This window comes from Bradysia coprophila, unplaced genomic scaffold, assembly GCF_014529535.1.
Source record: "Bradysia coprophila strain Holo2 unplaced genomic scaffold, BU_Bcop_v1 contig_232, whole genome shotgun sequence".
Taxonomy (NCBI): Eukaryota; Metazoa; Arthropoda; class Insecta; order Diptera; family Sciaridae; genus Bradysia; species Bradysia coprophila.
Window position 1 is genome coordinate 14218224 of NW_023503493.1, and position 21004 is coordinate 14239227.

At 35.8% G+C, this 21004-nt stretch overlaps 2 protein-coding genes and 1 long non-coding RNA gene across 4 annotated transcripts; 2 read left to right on the plus strand and 1 right to left on the minus strand.

Annotated features, from left to right (window-relative positions):
* Positions 1-996: 996 nt before the first annotated feature.
* On the plus strand, positions 997-15379 carry LOC119076871 (odorant receptor Or2-like). Its single transcript, XM_037183880.1, has 4 exons — positions 997-1079; positions 14845-14944; positions 15005-15268; positions 15326-15379. Exons 1-4 carry the CDS (start codon positions 1003-1005, stop codon positions 15377-15379), a joined length of 495 nt encoding a protein of 164 aa, XP_037039775.1. The 5' UTR covers positions 997-1002.
* On the minus strand, positions 6778-7267 carry LOC119076878. The gene is made up of 2 exons (XR_005087708.1): positions 7198-7267; positions 6778-7149 (listed from the first exon to the last, which is right to left on the minus strand). It is a non-coding gene; the product is annotated as an uncharacterized LOC119076878 (long non-coding RNA).
* LOC119076835 (odorant receptor 94b-like) lies at positions 8715-10116 on the plus strand. Of its 2 annotated transcripts, XM_037183838.1 has the most exons (4): positions 8715-9476; positions 9541-9640; positions 9698-9961; positions 10028-10116. In XM_037183838.1, exons 1-4 carry the CDS (start codon positions 8743-8745, stop codon positions 10079-10081), a joined length of 1152 nt encoding a protein of 383 aa, XP_037039733.1. In that variant the 5' UTR covers positions 8715-8742; the 3' UTR covers positions 10082-10116. The 2 variants fall into 2 exon arrangements, with proteins under 2 accessions (XP_037039733.1, XP_037039732.1); XM_037183837.1 differs by having other exon boundaries at positions 9541-9961.
* Positions 15380-21004: the final 5625 nt, after the last annotated feature.

Consider the following 21004-nt stretch of genomic DNA (forward strand, 5'->3'; position numbering starts at 1 on the left):
GTTCTTTACGAAATAATGCAATGCCTATTAAGATAGTATTAGCCTCCAAATTTTGCTTATGTTCATGCTAGTAGCAGAGCTTTGCTGGTGGAGGTCCCGAGTTCAAATATCGGTCCACCACATCTAAAAAATGGTTGGACTTTGAACTTTGGCTCCCCCCAAATAGATTATTTTAGTTATGAATGGAAGCTATGACTGCGGTTGATCTATTTATATAATTTATTCGAATCTACCAATAGAAGTTGAATTTATGGGTGTTGCACTAATAGAAAACGAATGGGTGTTGTCAATATTCCACCAATCGTTTACTACTGAATACACGACACGACGTTCATAAATTCAAGGATGCATTCAGTCAGAATTCATAAAATAATCGATCAAATGATTTCTTTCTATCGTCGTATCGGTCTTTGGCATGAAGAAGACAGGCCTACAGTTAATCAATTTCGACGGAAGTCATTCTATTGCATCTACTATCTCCTTTTTGTCTTTTCATTATCGATTGGAGCAATTACAGGAGAAACCGTAGATGGAAGTATTTTCATTGCGGAAATATCAATTTTTTCCACAGTTTTGATTACCAAAATTTCGATGTTTCTTTGGAAACAGAAGCAAATTATGGGATTGCTCAATCGAATTTGTGTCTTCTCAATTCGAAATGATGAAGACTTTGCATTTTTCAATGACAAAGTGGAAAAATTCATTAAATTTGCGATTGTATACGGATGTGCGACTATCATTGCCACATTGGGATGTTCAGTTTTTCCATTTTTTGGAAATGAGAAGACACTTATTGTGGACATTGCGTTTCCATTGGATTGGAAAAATAGTGAAATTGGGTTTTGGATGGCGTATCTTTTCTTAGTTTCCAGTTTGATTGCTACATATCCTGCAATGGCATTTTCCGTTCTAATTTGGTATTTATTGCTGCATTGTACCATAAGATATAAAGTTATTGGAATTGATATCAATAATATGGGACGAATCACAGGTAAGGTAAAAATGACGGAAAAGAAACAGCAGGCCATTTTTTACCAGGACTTAGTGGCATCAATCGAAGCTCATCTTCATTTAAGGAGGTATGCCAGATACTATCTGTCGCTTGTTGAAAAAAAATCTAATTTTTTAAAGATTGATTGACGAACTGGAGTCATTTTTGTCAAAACTATTTTTATTACAATTCGCCACCAGTGGCCTCTGTATTTGCGGATCAATTTATTGTTTGGCATTTGTATGCGTAACTCCGCACCCTACAACTTTGAAGTCATTAACGCTTTTGATTAATTTCCAGGATATCAGTGACACCTTTGTGGAACGTATGGTGCACGTCTATACGTTGTTTTACAGCACTGCTGAATTGTTTATGATAACGTACTTCGGAAATGAGATTATGTTGTCAAGCAGTCGCCTAACATACAGTTTGTTTGAATCGGAATGGATCGGGCAACCACATTCGACCCAGAAATGCATAATCATTTTTGGTGAATATTTGAAGCAATCGCATGAGTTGTTAATCGGTAAATTGTATCCGTTGACTTTGGAAACATTCACTAGGGTAGGTGTTGGTCCTCATTGGTGTGTCGGTTGAGTCTATTTAGCATTTTTATTGCAGATTTTGAATTCCTCTTACAGCTTGTTCAACATTTTAAAAAATTTCAAAGAATAAAAATGGAGGAGCTCTGATTAAGCAGCTCATTATGCCCAGCAATCACTAATACACAGCAATAGTGAAACAGCGTTCACCATAGATTCTGTTATAACAAATACTTTTAATAAGACACACTTGTGGAAATGAAGTTTTGAGCAGGAAATCATATTTTGCAGTTTACTTTAACATTTTCAATTTAGATGCAGGATCGTTTTATTTATCAAGTAAATAAAAAAAAAATATTGCTCGTCGTATTTGGCCCTAACTAACGTGTTTAGTGAAATTCCTTATAAATTGCGTATTATTTCTAGATTTACAATAAAACTTTAGGTGTTCATTAACAAAACGCTGTATTGCTTTGAGTTGACCAAAAATGTTGATGTGAGAGATACAGCAGGAAAAAAAACGAGTTTCTAATAAATGATGAAAAAGTGTAGGTATGCGATTGCTCACTTCAAATAAACAAGTAATTCATTGAATTTCACCTCGACCTGTCTTTCGTTTCTTTGACACAGCGGTGCTGTTTAAAACTGCTATAAATTCCAATAAATCCAAAATAGTCTCGTCGTAACAAAACCCAACCCTAGCCAGAATATATTTGTAGCTATCACTGTTTTTCTCTTGAAAATGAAATGAACGATGAGTAAAAGTATCCGTGGGCTGGAGAGGGATTACGGCGTCAGTTTTTTTTTTCTATTCAACCAAAACTCTACCGATAGAGAACGATTCACTCTTTCACTGAAAGATGTCGCTGCTACAAAACCATTGTCAACAGAAAAATAATTATTTTTTTACTCGATAGATTTCAGTCAAATAAAATGCCATCGTATAGCACATGATCTCATCACTCCGGAACAGTAATCAGTTTTTCAATCGACCCTTGGCGATAAGGATTTGAAATATACTAGATCTGTTCAATAAAAAGCATTTGCGTGTTACCGCCTTAGTGATCAACTCAGAAAGGTCTTAACCTGCCCGAGCAAAAAAAAATCGACGAAAAAGTATATGAAAGTATATGACTATTTCATTGTAACCTGTGAAGTATTTGGATACACTTTTTTCGATTTTTTCCCATACAAAACCAGTATATGGAAGTATATGAATATTCAGTATACCGTCACACACTTTCATATACTTATTTATCATATCACCGTATACTTTTTTGTACTCATAACGCTATGGTGACATTTGTGAGAAAGTTGAAATTGTCCGCAACACGTGCTTTCAATGAAATATGACATTTTCGGTTTTGATTACCCATCTTCGGCTATTCACAATCTTTATTGACTTTAAAGAATGAGAAAATTATTGAAACAAAATTTTTCTTATCAGTTGCACACTTTTCTATTAATATCCATTGTCGTCAGAGAATCCCTAATACCTAACGAGACAAAGCCCTATACACAGACGTCCCACTGATTTTCGGGGTGTCCAACTTAAAACAAGTCGGACACTTTTCTTGAAAAAGTCGGACAAAATCGGACATATTTTCGCTAAAAAGTCGGACTAAATCGGACATTTTCTAAGGAAAAGTACCTGTATTTTTTCAATAAAGTACAAAATCGGACAATTTCTCGTCGATAAGTATATAAACATACTGAAGGTAATGCAAATGCTCAGCGGATCACAAATACGGAACCTAAGTTTCGGGTGAATATAAGACGCGTTATGTTGCTTGCGTGATGTTTGGAGTTTTTGTGTTGAGTATAAAGATGCAGCCTAGAGCCAACATTATAAAAATTATATTCACCCGAAAGTAGGGTTCCGTGAGTTTTTGTGTATTTGCATTACCTTCAGTATGTTTATATACTTTGGATAAATTGTACTTATAAGCTGAATTTAGAGGCGTCAGGAATGAAGTTCATCTAAAAGATAAAAAATACCTCTAGCGAGTTTGCTTCGCTGCAAAAACTCTCCAATAGATCCTGCTTCGGGTCTACATAGCAGGCTTTTTAAAGACTATTTTGGATTTCTGTCTGAACTTTATGGACATTTAAACAGATGCATGTCACTTACTGAAGTCTTACTACTCAATCGTGGTTCAACAACCTCCCTGTCGACCTGCAACTTATAACTTAGATGTTATAAGTCAGAAGGAATATACAATCGCTAAACCTAACTGGTGTGCATACGTTATTTTGCACCAGCTGGTCACACCTCTATGAGTCAACCTCTATGGTACCTCTATGTAGTCAACATAACAAGTCAATACAATAATATATTTACTGCCTTAATTATATAGTTACATGTACAATGTGAAAATTTGTAAACAACTAAATGCGAGCGGAGCGAGCGAATTTTTACGAGTTTGCATCAGTAGCATTTAATGTTACTAACAAATTTTATCTTGAAGAAAAAGTCTCATAAATTTTTATTTTTGAAGAGAAGTCGGACAAAGTTGGACAATTTTTTATGAAAAAGTCTGACAAAGTCGGACAAATGTCCTCGATTCAAACAGCCTCGATTCAAACAACACACACACGCCACGGAGAACGAGAGTTTACTAAAATCAAATACAGAAAATTTCAATGCAGAGAGTTTGATGTTTAATTTTGTGTGTGTTTTTTTTTGTGAATATTGATGGTATCGATGCTGTTTCCGTGGCATGTGTGTGTTGTTTACTATACATATTCCTAACAAGAGACCCTACAGTAAATAGGTAATACAGTAAACAGTAAATACTGTTCATAGTATATGATCATTCACTTTTATGTACTTGGAAGGAACTAGGATATAGAAGTAACTGTTCAATACTGTAAGCAGTATTTAATTATACCCTTATATATACCTGAACCGGAGAGTACATAAAAGTTTATGATCATATACTTAAAAACCAGTGTATGCATATCATTTTTTTTGCTCGGGTGTTCTTTCAGAACCTTGCGAAAATGGGTGGTATCGGTTCAACCATCTAGGAGTAGTTCTCAAAATAAGCCTTTTCTACTCTTTGTTAAAAGATCTGGAGTCTTGTTATTTGATTTTGCCTCGTAAACAAAACCGAATAAACAGAACCAAAATTAAAGAGTGGGGCCAGAGCGAAGCGAAGATTTGCAGTGAAACTAAAGAGAATTAAATCATCAATGAGAGATTTATTAGGCCGTTTTAGTAGTTCTTCTTCTAAATGCGTTTTTATGGCCATCAACATACAAAATTACATTTCATTGAAATAAATCAATAAATCATTGCCAATAAAAATACTATTGAGAAGCTCAGACAAACAGTCAAGGAATTTGACCCACCGAACAGGTGGGACCTAGTATATAAATGCTATTACAATTAATTGGTTTATGTGTAAGTAAATAGTAAGTAAATAGGAAACGGCGGTGTTACAACGGAATTTTAATTTTTTTCGTTTTACATGACTATTTTCCGTTTTGAACGGTCGCAATGCGCGCATGTTGGAGAATATTTTGAGAATAAATGCAACGAGAAACACGTGGACAATTTTTTACTAAATTTTTTATCACTTAAACACAAATCAAATTATTACAAATTGATTGTGGTTATATTGATTTTGTTTGACGATCTATTATTGACGTTACACGGCAGTGACAAGTGATAATGTGACAAACTTTGAATATTTAATAAATTGCTGTATGCACAGACACAGTGCATTGTAAATGATAAGAATTCGTGGGGGTCTGATGGAAATTCGAATGTTTGCAAAAAAGCACTAATGCGATAAAGATACTTTATACGAAATAGTTATTTGGGAAATTCCAGTGTAAGTCACGTTACCAAATCAAATTTTGTCTCTTTTTGATGTACGAATACGCACCAAAGAAGATACGAAAAAACATACCGTAAGTCATGTTACCAAATGTGACTATGCATATTGTAGAGCGCCATCGCTACAATACAATGGGGATGTTGTGAGAGTGAAAGAGAAAAATTTCTGTCACAAAAGTACTTTGTGCCACCGAGAATTGAAATACGACTCTTTTCAGCACTCATTTTAGTGTTGTAAAGTCACTTATTTCAGCAACCGTTTGATGTGATATTACAACACTCAAAGCAGTGTTGATATGGAATTTGTATGAGTTGTTACAGCATTCTTTTGAGAAAATGCAAAGCAATGTGATCGATCAAATTTGAAGAGTGATTGTTTACAATGAAAATTATGATTTTTTGTGCTCTTGTCTATTTCAATTCTCGGTTGGCACAAAGCATGATGTGTTACACGTATTGTAATGAGATTTTTTCAGCACACGACCCAATTTTCCTTACTCGCTCCGCTCGTAAGGAAAACTTGGGTCTAGTGCTGAAAAAATCAACATTACAATACTTGTAACACAACATACTATTGTGCCACCGAGAATTGAAATACGACTCTTTTCAGCACTCATTTTAGTGTTGTAAAGTGACTTATTTCAGCACCCGTTTGATGTGATATTACAACACTCAAAGCAGTGTTGATATGGAATTTGTATGAGTTGTTACAGCATTCGTTTAAGAAAATGCAAAGCAATGTGATCGATCAAATTTGAAGAGTGATTGTTATTATGATTTTTTGTGCTCTTGTCTATTTCAATTCTCGGTTGGCACAAAGCGTGATGTGTTACACGTATTGTAATGGGATTTTTTCAGCACACGACCCAATTTTCCTTAAGGAAAACTTGGGTCTAGTGCTGAAAAAATCGACATTACAATACTTGTAACACAACATACTATTATCACATACGCGCGGTTTTCGGATGTCAAAATTACTTACCTAGAAGTTTAATTCAAAAATTACACTTCAGGTCTGTGTTGTTGTCTCGTTTTCGCTTATGTGATAATAGTAGATTATTTCGCCTCTGTCCACATGTTTAATTGGGGTGTTATTGCATGAGCCGAAGGCGAATGTTATAACTCCAAGTGTCTAAATAAACATTTGGACAGAGGTGAATAAGCTATTTTATCTACCGACGGCGAAATAATAGCACTTTTTCACTGCTATTATTTCACCTAGGTAGATAAAATAGAATACACACTTGTCACTATCAGTCTCGGCAAGCCTCGACTTCTTCGTGACAAGTGTGTGAATATATATGTCATTATGAAACAAGTATAATTTCTTATGTCGAAAAAAAGCGTTCTGCTCGATTCAAAACTTTTTTGATTTTTGACGATTGGATATGATTGGGGGCCAGACTTTCCTAATTAATTTTTTTTTTGTGTTTTGAACCGGTAAGTACCGGTAAAAACCGGTTTTAGTGTAAAACTTAAAAGTGAAATATCTCGGTCAAAACTGAATATTTGTTTATGGTTGGACCGGAATCTGAAAGGCTGGCTCAATATCTAAAATCGCTAGAACAACTTTTTTTGGAAAATTAAAAGTTCAGTGAGTTATCCTGGGTCCCCTGAAAAGTGTACCGGAAAACCGGTAACTTTGAATTCAATTTCCTTGGGCAGTTCTAAATAAAATTTGACGTTAGGGGACGCGTTGGAAAGCTGGTGACTAGTACTTTCAGATCTAGCCGGCCAAGCTTGTACGTATCAGAAGAACATGAGATATACCGCTATGAAGCCCCCACAGACATTTTTCTCTAAATAAAATGAGAAATTACCTGACCTTTTCGAATGTTTTTTTTTATCATTTTACCCGAATGAATTACTAGAGCAAAGTGTCTTTGATTGATTCCCAACGCTAGAACACAAGGATAAAGTGAACTTCCATCAGTTTTTTTCGGCTGTATTTTGCTTTTTAGGATAGTTGAAGCTCTCCAGAGGTCAGTTCCTAAAATCTCATCACTACTCAGTGTCGATCTTGCTCCCAACGCTACCTACTGAATTCACCACACAGAAATTGACATGGCTTCGATATAATTTATTACCAAAGAAAAAATAAGTCATTTCTATCGTGTGCAAATGTACACTGAGCGAAATTTGCTGCATGCTATATGTCTATGTTACACGTGCTCATCGTTTTTCTTTTACGCGGATTATGTATATACGGGACATCCATAAATCACGTCAGCAGTAGAGAGGGGATGGGGTCTGAGATAACGAAGAAACTGCTTGCATGTAACTTCAGAAATAATCGATTTTCAAATTATTATTTTAACGGTTGGAATTACTGAGGTATTATGTTGTTTCCCAAAGTTCCACAACTCTACAAGAGCCACTATATTGCCAGTTATATAGGATTTCAAAGGATTTTAGAGAATATTGAGGTTGTAGTACTTCAGTTCCCAGAATTTTAACATTATATCATTCCAGTTCTAGAATTTGTGGATTTCTAAGGAATTCTGAGGTTTTTTTGGGCTGCCTTCTGGACTTTTGGGGTTATTGACGTGCTGGAAGGTCGGTTCCCAAAATTTTGACATTGTTAATGGTCCACCATCTTCTCATTTCTAAAATTCAAGGTTTTCAAGGGATTTCTGAGGCGTTACCTTCTGTTACTTTAGGATTATTTAAGTTCTAGTAGGTAAGGTTCCTCGAACTTCGACATTGTACATGGTGTTCCACCTTTTTTGTATGAAAATCTGGCATTTTATCATCAAATGTGGTGTGACAAGCGACTTGGTTTTGTTAAAGATGAACTGTTTCCAAAATCAAAACAAAAAATTTCGATCCCTGAGTCAGCTAGTCAGCTACCGAATGACCGAATGGTGGTGTCCGTACCCTAGTGTGTCTTGTCGATTTTGAAATGTGTCGCACAATTCCGACTACAATATTGATTTAACAATTTATTTATTGGGAAAAAGAGTCCCCAGTATGTGGGTTCAATAATATAAAATGTCCAATTCTTCTTCTTCATGCAGGATGTCGGATTATTCATTCATAAACGATGGTCGAACCCGAGGTGTCCCGCACAGAATTTGCAACTCTTTTTTCACATGCAAATCTTTTTTTTAACGTCAAACTCTTTTGCAACTCTTCTTTTTCTCGTGCAACTCTGTTGCAACTCCTTTTTTTTCGCGTGCAACTCTGTTACAACTCCTTTTCCGAAATGCAACTCTTTTCAGTGCGGAGCCCCTCGGTCGAACCACGTAATTTAAAATTCACCAAAGGACGATTTTCCAGTCATGCAATCCATACTTTCATCGCGTACATTTAGTTACTTTTTTGCTCTGCGATAAGCAACACCGTAGCATTGCCTTGCTTTAAAAATGCATTCAGTTACAACTCACCCATTAGTCAAACAACTAATTTCCGTATATTATCGCGTTGGTGTTTGGAATCGAGAAAATGAACATTCACCCATACGGCTGCGAATCAAGTGGTTCTATTTCATTTATCAGTTTATGGTCCCGATATCTGCAATAATTGGATCATTTAAAAATGAAAACACGGATGACCGAATTTTTTTGGTAGAAACAAGTATCGTTAATGGGACGTTGTCAGCGAAATTTTGGCTAATGATGCAGAAGCAAGAGCAAATTCTTGAGTTACTGGAAAAGATTTGCATTTTCTCCATTCAAGATAAAGATTGCTTTAGATTTTTCAATAAGAAATTGGAACTATTTACCAAGGTTACGAAATCATTTATGTATGCCGTGATACCGTTGGCAGTTTTCTCAGCGCTAGCTCCCTTTGCAGGGGATAGAAAATTATTTTTTAAGCTTGCATTGCCCTTCGATGCTGAAAAAAATGATTTCAATTTTTTGATGGCGAATTTTTACACTTTCACTGCAGTTGCTTTTGCATTTTTTTTTATTTCATTTTCCGTTGTATTGTGGTACATAATGTTCGTTTGCTCTTTGAGATATAACGTCCTAGGTATCCAGTTAACCAAGATGGGCCGGTTGAGCGAAGAGTCTAAAGGCGTTTCGGACAGGCAAAAACAAAATGCTTTTCGTCGCGATTTATGGGGAATAATGAAGGATTGTCTACTCACAAGGAAGTATGTAGTGGGAACGCTTAATTTCTTAAAAACGTCCGTTAAAAATGAATTTCATTTTGATCAGTTTGGTATGTGAAATTGAGTCATTTTGTTCGACCATATTTTTCATCGAACTTGGGACGAGTGGATTGTGCATTTGCGCATCGGTTTATTGTTTGGCTTTTGTAAAATTAATTCACAAACTTTTCGCATTTACATCCACTGACTTAACGACTTTTCAGAATGTCAGTGAAAACATTGTCGGACGCCTGGTTCATCTGTCGTCGTTGGGGTACAATGTTGCCGGCATATTAATTACCACATACTTAGGAAACGAGATCACGTTGACCAGCAATCGACTCTCGTATTGTGTATTTGAATCGGACTGGTACGATCAGCCGCAATCAACAAAATTTATCATCACAATTCTCGGTGAATTTTTACAGCAGCCCCAAGTGATGGTTGTTGCTAAACTGTATACTCTGACATTGGAAACATTTACCAGGGTTTGTTCCGAAAAAAATCAATCGAACAGTGAAACACTTTCTTAACAACCACCTATTTTCTTACAGATTTTAAATTTTGCCTACAGCACGTTCAACATTTTGAAAAATTTTAGATCGTAAAATGTTTTTGCACCTTACATTGTTCGATGTTAATAAAAGGGATAGTTTTTGTTTCTTGTGTCTATCGTGGTGTTCTTGACTAGTATTGTGAAAACTACAATCGTGTGCCGTGATTGATTCAATGAAACGATTTGGTGCCTTACCTAAGCCAAAACGATTAGCGGTCTGATCAGTACACCGTCATAATTTCAACGTCCAAGTGATTGTGTCAGAAACAACGGCTCCGTTCGCTTCGACCTTTTTGGAAAAACTTTTTTATTCAGTGATAGGACATAAAAAGTTGTGAAACAGTTTTTTTTTCTGGAAAATCGATTTTCCCAAGGCCATATACTGTAAGGATGTAACGCAGACCGCCGTGATTTTCCGGTCGGAAAAGACTCATATATAAAAAATCGAAAAAGTCAAATTCCTCATAAAGTACGCAACATTTTTGAGTTTTTTTTCCTGATCGCAAAAGTGACACAAAACTTTGAGGTTATGTAACATCGCCAAAACTGAAGCCATAGTCCAAAATTTACATTTGCAAGAAAAATCATTAGAATTTGCGATAATTTCTTAAGAAGTGAACAATTTTAAGAAACAATGCGTTAAACCGTTCTTATCAGCCTCCACTTTGTCCTTCCTCCAAACATATTACGTCGAATATCTCTGTCCTCTGTTTAAAATTGAAAAAAAAATTGAAATGAAAATTATTAATTTTTTTTTACTTTGTCGATATGTATTCAAAACACAGCAGTTTTCCACCGTTTAAATTCAGGTTTTCCCTCTGTTCAATTTATTTTAACTTTTTTTAAACTCTTTCTTCTTTTTGTTAAATATGTTTGCAACGATTGACTCATCTGAAATTTGTGGTAACATGTTGACGAGCTCAATCACTGAATTTATGGAAGCTAAAAAAGCTGGTAGTGCCACATCCGTAACTTTTCTGATTCCCAGACCACCAAAATGCACTGGTAAAGATGATATTGTCCATTGTTCATCGCTTAAACGCGAATTAATATTTTCTTCAAGTGACCGCTTTCTTGTAGATCTTGTTCAACGTCAAAGCAGCAACTTGTTCTCAGTATATAGGTATGTTAATTTCGGAATCGATAGGCAGTGCCTCAAGATGTAAAAGGCGATATGATGTTTCAAATTGGACAGCCGTTCCATCATTGTTGACAATTCAATCTTCTTCTTGTTCAAAAGTCTTTTTGTTGCGATATTCGTTAGTGGTGCTCCAAGTAATTCCAAGTCTTCAGTTATTCCAGGAGAAACTTCGTTAAAACTTGATAGAACTGAGTCATCTGGATTTGAACAGAAAAATATTTCACATTTAGATGGGTTAATTTTCAATCCGATATGTTCACATTCAATGATTAATTTTTCAAAATTGGATAATACTTCCTTTGGCTCTCCACACAGCGTGCCATCATCCAGATACCATATGTTTAGTTCTGTTGCCATTCCTTCAAGAATTGGTTGCAGGCAAAGGCTGAATGCAAGTGGACCGCAAGGTTGAGCACCTACTTGTGACATGATAGTATCATTTCCATAGAATAACAACGAAGGTGTTGCATAACACTGCCACATGAATGCGTAGATACTGGGTGTTTTATTTCTCATTTCGTTCAACATTACGTCTCTCTCTATGGAATTGAATGCGTTAACGAAATCGATTTTCAACATAATCTTTCTTGAATTCTTATTTAAATGTTAATATGTCCTTGCTGTGTGTACTACTGCTTCACATCCACCTTTAGTGTTTACTCCTACTTGTATTGGTCGAAGGTATTCATCAGTTTCTTCAAGAACAAATTTGCAAGCTATTTTTGCTGCTATCCTCCGGATAGGTGAACCAACCGCGATCGGCCGTAAGCAACCACATTTTTTTGAAAGAGTACTTTATGTGCCGTGAATTATGGGGCAGACCAACGACAAAACTTTTCCAGACAGCATTAGATTTTCCAGGTTCATTAGCGATTGCAGTAATTTTGGAGCTGCTTCACCATTCGATTCTGCAACTAGATCTTTAAGATGTTGAGGACGAATTCCATCCAGAATCTGAACCATTTGGAAAAGAATAAATCAAATCATAAATGTCTTTAGTAGTTGCACTTGCTGTTGTAACTGATAAATCAGGTGGTTCTGGAAAATGTAACTCTCGTCCTGGCGAAGGATGTTTAAGTTGTAACTGCTGCAATGTGTTTATATTTTGTTCAGCCAATCCTTCTGTTGATACCAAAAGTTTTACGGCCCCACAAACGTCTCCTTCTGATATTTTTGATTCAATTCTTTTATATAAATCAGCTTGTTTCGTTGCATTCGTAGGTTTTACATTCGGTAATTGAAGATCGTTGATATTTTTCTTTACTAATCGAGTTAGAGAACTTGATTTTACCTTTTTATCCGGTATTTGAAACGCTGCATGGGAGAAAAACAACAAATCGCACCAACTCTTAAGGTCGTTGTTCTTGACACACGTATCGATAACTGCTGATAAGTTGTGTGCTGCTAAGAGTCTTGCTCTTTTAGGTATTTAGGTATTTTGTAAATTCTCAGCTTGGTCATTAAACTCTGCGTATTCTTCTTCGACTATTTTTAAAAATTTGGTTAAATCGTCGGAATAATTATATCGTGTTTTTTGAAATTATGCACCGCAGCTGTGTTTGGCGCCATAGCTGCTGTACAGGGTTGTAGGAACTATTCATTGTCACTAAAATTACCAGAAAAAAATTGTCGGATGTGAGAGATCCAACAAAGCTGTTATGTGTATGTGAGAGATACAGCAGGAAAAAAAACAGTTTCTAACAAATGATGAAAAAGTGTAGGTATGCGATTGCTCACTTCAAATAACCAAGCACCTCGACTTGTATTTCATTTGTTTGACACAGCAGTGCTGTTTAAAACTGGTATAAATCCCAATAAATCCAAAATAGTCTCGTCGTAACAAAACCCAACCCTAGACAGAATATATTTGTAGCTATCACTGTTTTTCTCTCGAAAATGAAATGAACGATGAGTAATAGTATCCGTGGGCTGAATACGAGATATATCAGGAGAGGGATTACGGCGTCAGTTATCTTTTCTCTATTCAATCAAAACTCTACTGATAGAGAACGATTCACTCTTTCACTGAAAGATGTCGCCGTAATCTCTCTCCAGGTTCCAAAAGCATGTAATAGTATGTTGTGTTACAAGTATTGTAATGTTGATTTTTTCAGCACTAGACCCAAATTTCCTTACGAGCGGAGCGAGTAAGGTAAATTGGGTCGTGTGCTGAAAAAATCTCATTACAATACGTGTAACACATCATGCTTTGTGCCAACCGAGAATTGAAATAGACAAGAGCACAAAAAATCATAATTTTCATTGTAAACAATCACTCTTCAAATTTGATCGATCACATTGCTTTGCATTTTCTCAAACGAATGCTGTAACAACTCATACAAATTCCATATCAACACTGCTTTGAGTGTTGTAATATCACATCAAACGGGTGCTGAAATAAGTCACTTTACAACACTAAAATGAGTGCTGAAAAGAGTCGTATTTCAATTCTCGGTGGCACAAAATACATTACAAAACTCGGGATAAAAGTTGAAAAGTCCCGTTTTCGTGTGGTTATTGACATCGACTTCACCTCGGATCAACAAAATTCACACGAAAACTTTACTTTTCAACATTTTATCCTTGTTATGGAAATAACTAAAATATTTCTCATTTCTGATTAAATACTACTAATAATAACAGATGTGTCCACCACATCTAAAAAATGGTTGGATCTTGAACTTTGGCTACCCCCAAAGCGACTACGTTACTTGAGAATGGCACATATGACTGCGGTTGATCTATATAAATAATTTATTAGAATTTAGCAAGGGAAGCAAAAATAAATGGTGTTGCACTAAAAGAAATTGAATGAGGGCTTTCAATATTCCAACAACCGTTTACCACTGAACACACGACACGACGTTCACCAATTCAAGGATGCATTCAACCAGAATTCATAAAGTAATCGATCAAATGATTTCGTTCTATCGTCGTATCGGACTTTGGCATGGAGAAGACAGGCCTACAGTTAGGCAATTTGGACGGAAGTCATTCTATTCCATCTATTACGTGTTTTTTGTATTTTCATTATCGATTGGAGCAATTACAAGCGAAACCGTAGATGAAAGTATTTTCATTGCGGAAGTATCAATTATTGCCACAGTATTGTTTACTAAAGTTTGGATGTTGCTTTGGAAGCAGAAGCAAATTATGGGATTGCTCAATCGAATTTGTGTCTTCTCAATTCGAAATGACGAAGAGTTCGCATTTTTCAATGCCAAAGTGGAAAAATTCATCAAATTTGTGATTGCATTCACATGTGCCACCATCGCTGGTGTATCGGGATGTTCAGTTTTTCCATTTCTTGGAAATGAAAAGTCACTTATTTTGGACATTGCGTTTCCATTGGATTGGAAAAATAGTGAAATCGGGTTTTGGATGGCGTACATTTTCTTTGTTATCAGTTTGGTTGCCACAATGCCTGCAATGGCATTTTCCATTCTAATTTGGTATTTATTGCTGCATTGTACCACAAGATATAAAGTTCTTGGAATGGAAATCGTTAAGATGGGACGAATCACAGGTAAGGCAAAAATGACGGAAAAGAAACGGCAGGCCATTTTTTATCAGGACTTATTGGCGTCAATCGAAGCTCACCTACATTTAAGGGGGTATGTTCACGTACGCCGAATACTATCTGTCGCTTGTTGCAAATTTCTCCTTTTTTAAAGATTGATCGATGAACTGGAATCATTTTTATCAAATCTTTTTCTATTGCAATTTGCCACCAGTGGTCTCTGTATTTGCGGTTCAATTTATTGCTTGGCATTCGTATGATCAACACCAAACCGAACAAGTTTGAAGTCATTAAAATTTTCGATTAATTTCCAGGATATCAGTGACAATTTTGTGGAACGCATCGTTCACGTCTATACGCTCTTTTACAACATTGCTGAATTGTTTATGATAACGTACTTCGGGAATGAGATTTTGATATCTAGCAGACGCCTTTCATACAGTTTGTTTGAATCGGAATGGATCGGGCAAGCACATTCGACCAAGAAATGCATAATCATTTTTGGTGAATATTTGAAGCAATCGCATAAGTTGTTGATCGGTAAATTGTATCCGTTGACTTTGGAAACATTCACTAGGGTAGGCACTCCTCTGTTGGTGTGTCGGTTTAGTCAATATATCATTATTTTTTTTCAGATTTTGAAATCGTCTTACAGCTTGTTAAACATTTTAACAAATTTCAAAGAATAAAAATGTAGAAACTGATGAAGCAGCTCACGATGTCCAGAAATGGTGAAACAGTGCAGATTCTTCATTTTCAATTTAGATGTAGGATCCTTTTGTTTATCAGTAAATGAAGAATATATTGTTCGTCGTTCTTGAACCTAATTATCATGTTTAGTGATAATAAAACTGTAGATGTACATTTCTCGACAGAGAATTAAACTGTGTTTTATTTAATCAAATGTTGCAGTACTCGTATTTATACTAAATCTGAACATAAATATTTCATTTCTTAATTATACGAACAAAAAGGTAATAAATTCTTATACAAATGTCCGGAGGGCTTTGCTTGGAGATGAATATCAACAATCATAGCTAACACATAAGGCCTCGCATAAGACGATACACTAGACAAACAAAAGATCATAAAGTTGAGTTAGGGCCAGGTTAAAGTGGTTTACTATGCAATGTAAGGTGCTTTAACCTGGCTTTAAGAAATATGTGTACAAAACAAAAGAAAATATGAAAAAAATTAAAGAGTTCAAAGGTAGGTCAGGTCACTTGACTGACAATTTTATCAATATATTTTTAATCAATTTTTTTTTAGCCAGATTTTTGATCAACAATAAATCATAAATAGACAAGGACTCGTGTGACCAGAGCCTATTTTAAGGAAATTAAATTTCCAAAAATTCTTACATTTTTCCATCAATTTTCGTCATTTTATCTAAAAACACAACAGATTGCATCGTCAATGTTGTTTTTCCTGACTTTTTAGGTGTTTTTCATGTCTTTGAGCTAAACTGATTACTTTTTTGGAATGAGATCTAACAGAAAACAAAATCTAACGCTAATCTAAAGTAAAAGATGAGAACATTTAACGATTAGCGGACTCTTTCGGTGTTGTGGAATTTTGCGCCGTGTCATTCACAATAGCCCACAAAGTGACATATTCCTTATACAAAATGTGTCATTTTGTCAATTATTGTGAATGACGTGGCGCAGAATTCCTAGCAGCCACTCTTTCACTTTGGTACAATATAAAATAGTACGGTAGACGTTCTTCCCTTACACTTATGAACAAAAAGGAAGCCCCCGGTACTTACTACATTCACCTTTAATCATGAATAAAATAGCACGACTCGTGCAAACTTCACACTCCTTGGAGTTTTAAAGTTTTCTGTTTGATTGTTTTTTAGTGTCGTTCCATACATTTTTCATTGGTTTTTCATTAAATTTTATAAATATTTTATGTCATGGCGTGAAATCTGCTAATTTTTCCCGTGATAGCTGATTATCACCGTTATAGAAAATTATCATGCGTGATAGCTGATTTTCACGTGACTATCCCTGACTGTAGCCAACTATCACCGTGATATAACTAACCGACAAAATCAAATTCCATCAAAGTAATCTTTTTCGATTGATTGAATTTCCAACAGTGGTACTGTTTTTCTGGAATAACTTCATCTTCAAACTTAACCTCAGGAATTCAATTCTGCGTCAATTAAAAAAATAAAATTGGTAAATCGGTTGATAATTACTGAAGTTATCGTGTTTACAAGCAAAATATTGGGACAAACAATTCCGTTTTTCATAACATTTCATACAACCTTCGGGACAAACATTATAGGGTATTTTCCGGCATAAGACCCTGACTTACAGTCAAGGGAATAAACAAAATAAAGTTAAATATATAATACAAAGGGAAGAAAATCTTCCGAAAAATAGTGTTCTTTGTACCAAGACAGGAAAAGTCGATTTTTTCAGCACCAGCGGTAAGTCCTTTCGAATGGAGCGAGCGGAGTGGAAGACCTGGGCTGATAACATCACTTTCCTGTCGAAGTAGAAACAACGTTTTACGCACAGGACAACTGAAATAGACAAAAACCCAAATAAATCAATCAATCATTTCGACGAACAATCAAATAATTAAGTAGTCTACCACAACTCGTGCAGGAAATAGTCATTTACGTCACAGGTACATAGCATTTTCGTGTGACGTATTGAGTTTGTCATGCTTGCTTAGGAAACCGAAGGTAAAAAAAATGTAAAATGACAATGTCAATTTAGATCGACAAAAATCTACATTTCAATGCTATCTACGTTTCAGAAAAAAAGTCGTATTTCAGTTCTCCGCTGCACAAAACAACAAAAGAGAGGCTCAAGACACAATCCTTGCTTACGCACAATCCGAAGCCGAGTCAAACCTCTTCACGTTGACAAGCAGCAGAAAGAGTTCTGACGAAAAATGAACGATTGTATTGCCTCTGTATTATAAAAACATTGCTACGCTATGAACTTCCGTGAGTTAACAAGTACAATGGAGCTTTCAATCTGGCAGTGCTGTGTAGCGCAGAACATCGACGCTGCATGATGTAACGTCGTTAACGAAAAATCATAAATTCCATCAATATATTCGAGATATATCCAATCCCCGAAACCTGGACTTTTAGTGGACAAATAGCACCTTGGATAGCACGACAGATACGTAGATAACTATTCCTATTTGGCGTCACCACCTTTTTGCATAAAGATGATTCAAAACCATCAATTCTACTTCAAGCTATTGTCAATTGCAGACACTGTCGTTATCAGTCGATGTCGTTCCGTCCAAGGAATATATATGGGCGCAAAAATTTTGTGCCTATCACAAATCAGATGGCCCATGTTTCTAAGCAATTTTGTGTTTTTAAAGAAAGGGCGTTTATAGAGAACTTTCGTGCCACTGCACAAGCGCATCTGATTCGGTTATATGGCATAATCTTCTGATGGTGCTTTGCCAAAGCGTAGCGTTAAAAATACAGAGATTGAATGTCCAATTGAAAGAATGCGACGTTTTTGGTTAGCCTGAATGAAAAAAAAAATTCGCACGCAGTGAAATAACATTTTTTTTTTGGATGAAATAAACAAACATTAGAAACTGTCAAGAAAGTTGCATGTGAAAATTGTATGAGACGATCAGTTAGGGTGATCATTTCAGATCACAGATCATGGGATCCTTTGTTCATCATTAAAATCTTAAAGCCCCCTTTATGACCTCATCTGCTTCTCAACCTATTGCCTTACGCTCTACATGAACCACTTCAGGCGAGCAAACTGATCCCTATGACTAGTTACCAAAATGATCAGCTAATCTTTAGGGCAGAAAGCAAAGAGTGACTGACGTCAACCTCGCTTCATTACACTGTAATTGCCAGAAAGTAACTGGGAGGACAGCTGCGTCTCACCCCTTAGGCCTTACAATAATGATAGCGAGTAAGGCAACATTGTCGCCCGAATCACAGTCCTTGTCATTGAGATTGACAAAGCCTGTGATTTACATTCCGCTCGATATTGACCTAATCCAGTCTCATATTTCATAAGACTAGCCCGTTCGAACGTAAGCTTTCTCTGCAGTCAGTGGGCCAATATGAAAGCAATGTCGAATTGGACTGTAAAAAATCTTGTTCATTTCTTTCTTCTTTTTTTGTATTTATTTCCAGGCAGAAGTGTCACTCTGCCGATGTAGCGCCTACAGTGCTACAGCGCAACGCTACACCATCGTGTATGAGACGATCATGGTTTTATTGATGTTTACTTTGAGTGAAATTTAAACTGTCAAATAGTTATTTATGACATCGAGTGCAAAGTACTTTATTAGGCTCTAGATGTGCAATTATGACACGAGGCCAAATGCCGTGCGTCATAATACTCATCGTGAGCCTAATAAAGTGCTTTGCACCGAGATTCACACAACATTTTATGCAACAGAGGCATCTAAAGTTCGCAATTTTCGAACATTATGATACTGAGTTGCATAAAATATATTCATGTATCAAAAAATTTCGACGCCACTAGTTTCCGCTCACTTTTATTATCATATTATATATATATGCGATTACAATTGAGAGGTGTGTGTGTATGGTCTATGTGTAAATAGGAAACGGCGGTGTTACAACGGAAGTTAAATTTTTTTCGTTTTGCATAGCTATTTTCCGTTTTGAACGGTCGCAATGCGCTTGTTTGAGAATATATTGTTGATAATAAATGTCAAGGCTGTAGACTTCCCCAAAGTTTACAGCCTTGATAAATGCAACGAGAAATACGCGGACAATTTTTTACTAAATTTTTTATTACTTAAACACAAATCAAATTATTACAAATTGATTGTGGTTATATTGATTTTGTTTGACGATCCATTATTGACGTTACACGGCAGTGACAAGTGATAATGTGTCAAACTTTTAATATTTAATAAATTGCTGTATGCACAGACACAGTGCATCGTAAATGATAAGAATAGTGCATAAAGTGCAAAATTTGCTGACTTTAGATTCATCTGTTGGCAGAATCGTTGTATTAATCTCGGTGCAAAGTACTTTATTAGGCTCACGATGTGTATTAGAGCACACTATATGCGGCCTCCGGCCTCGTGTCATAAGTTACACATCTAGAGCCTAATAAATCACTTTACACTCGATGTCATGTATTACCATTATGAAACAAGTATGAAGGTATTTTATCGCACTAGATGTCGATTGTCGACAAGCAAAACATCGTGCGTCATAAAATATCAGCTTACGACTTGACTTTCAAACAACGGTTTTTGCGCAGTCTAACCACCAAAAAAAGAACGAAGAAAATTTTTTGAGACTCGGCAACTATGTATAGGCGAGAATTCTTCTTTCGCCAAAATGTCCAATATCGTAATCAAATTATCTTTAAAATATTCCTACTTGAAATAGAAGAAAATGAGCTATCACACGCCTACCGAAGTGCTCGGGAACCGGAGATATTGCGTTTTCCAAGTCGCCAGTCGTCATTTTCACTGCAAATACATGAAAAATGGCATTCTCCAAACAATCAAAATCTTTCAACTTCAATCGCATGTGGCAGATAAATTTTCTTGTAGGTCTGTTCGTGAACATCTGCCACTTTGCGACGCAGAATTTTTTGGTAAAATTTTTGTTGTTTTCAGGCAAATTTGTTTTGGTAAAAATTATTTGGCAGATGATGAGGACAACTAAGCCAGCTTGTGTGAACGAATTGGGTGTACAATTTAATTTTTGCGTAACAAAGCTGATAGCGTCAACTCTAGCGATATCATTCATTTTTGAAATTGTACCACAAAGACTGAGTCACACTTTTCTCGTAAAGATTTTGTTGGGATAAGTGACAATTTTGAATAATTAATTTGGCATCATGCACGTTACACATGATGATCACAAAGTACACCAAAATATGAAGAGAGATATTGCTTGGCTTGCAGTAATTTATCTTTCCGGGACTACATTGTAATCCCCTGCTTGAGATTAGGGATATTCAAATCTTCAGTGGATTAAAATTGGGATAAGAAAATAGAATGACTTCACGTCTGTAACCGCTCTACATTTTTTAACCGTTTCCACAATTTGAATCATTTGGATTGACCGATTAATTCAATAGAACCACGGCCAATTTTATGTTATCTAGAAGTTTTTGTTTCCTTATTTATAAAACCGATTTTTATAATTGAAAAAAAATATTGCCAAGATTTCTAACCTCGGGCTATCTTTCTCCCAATCAACGGCTCGAAATAAAATCCGACAAGATTTAGAACGCATCAGTGTGAAGATTCTCGATTGGTGTGTCGGAGGATTACTAATAGTACTACTAATAACAACAGATGTG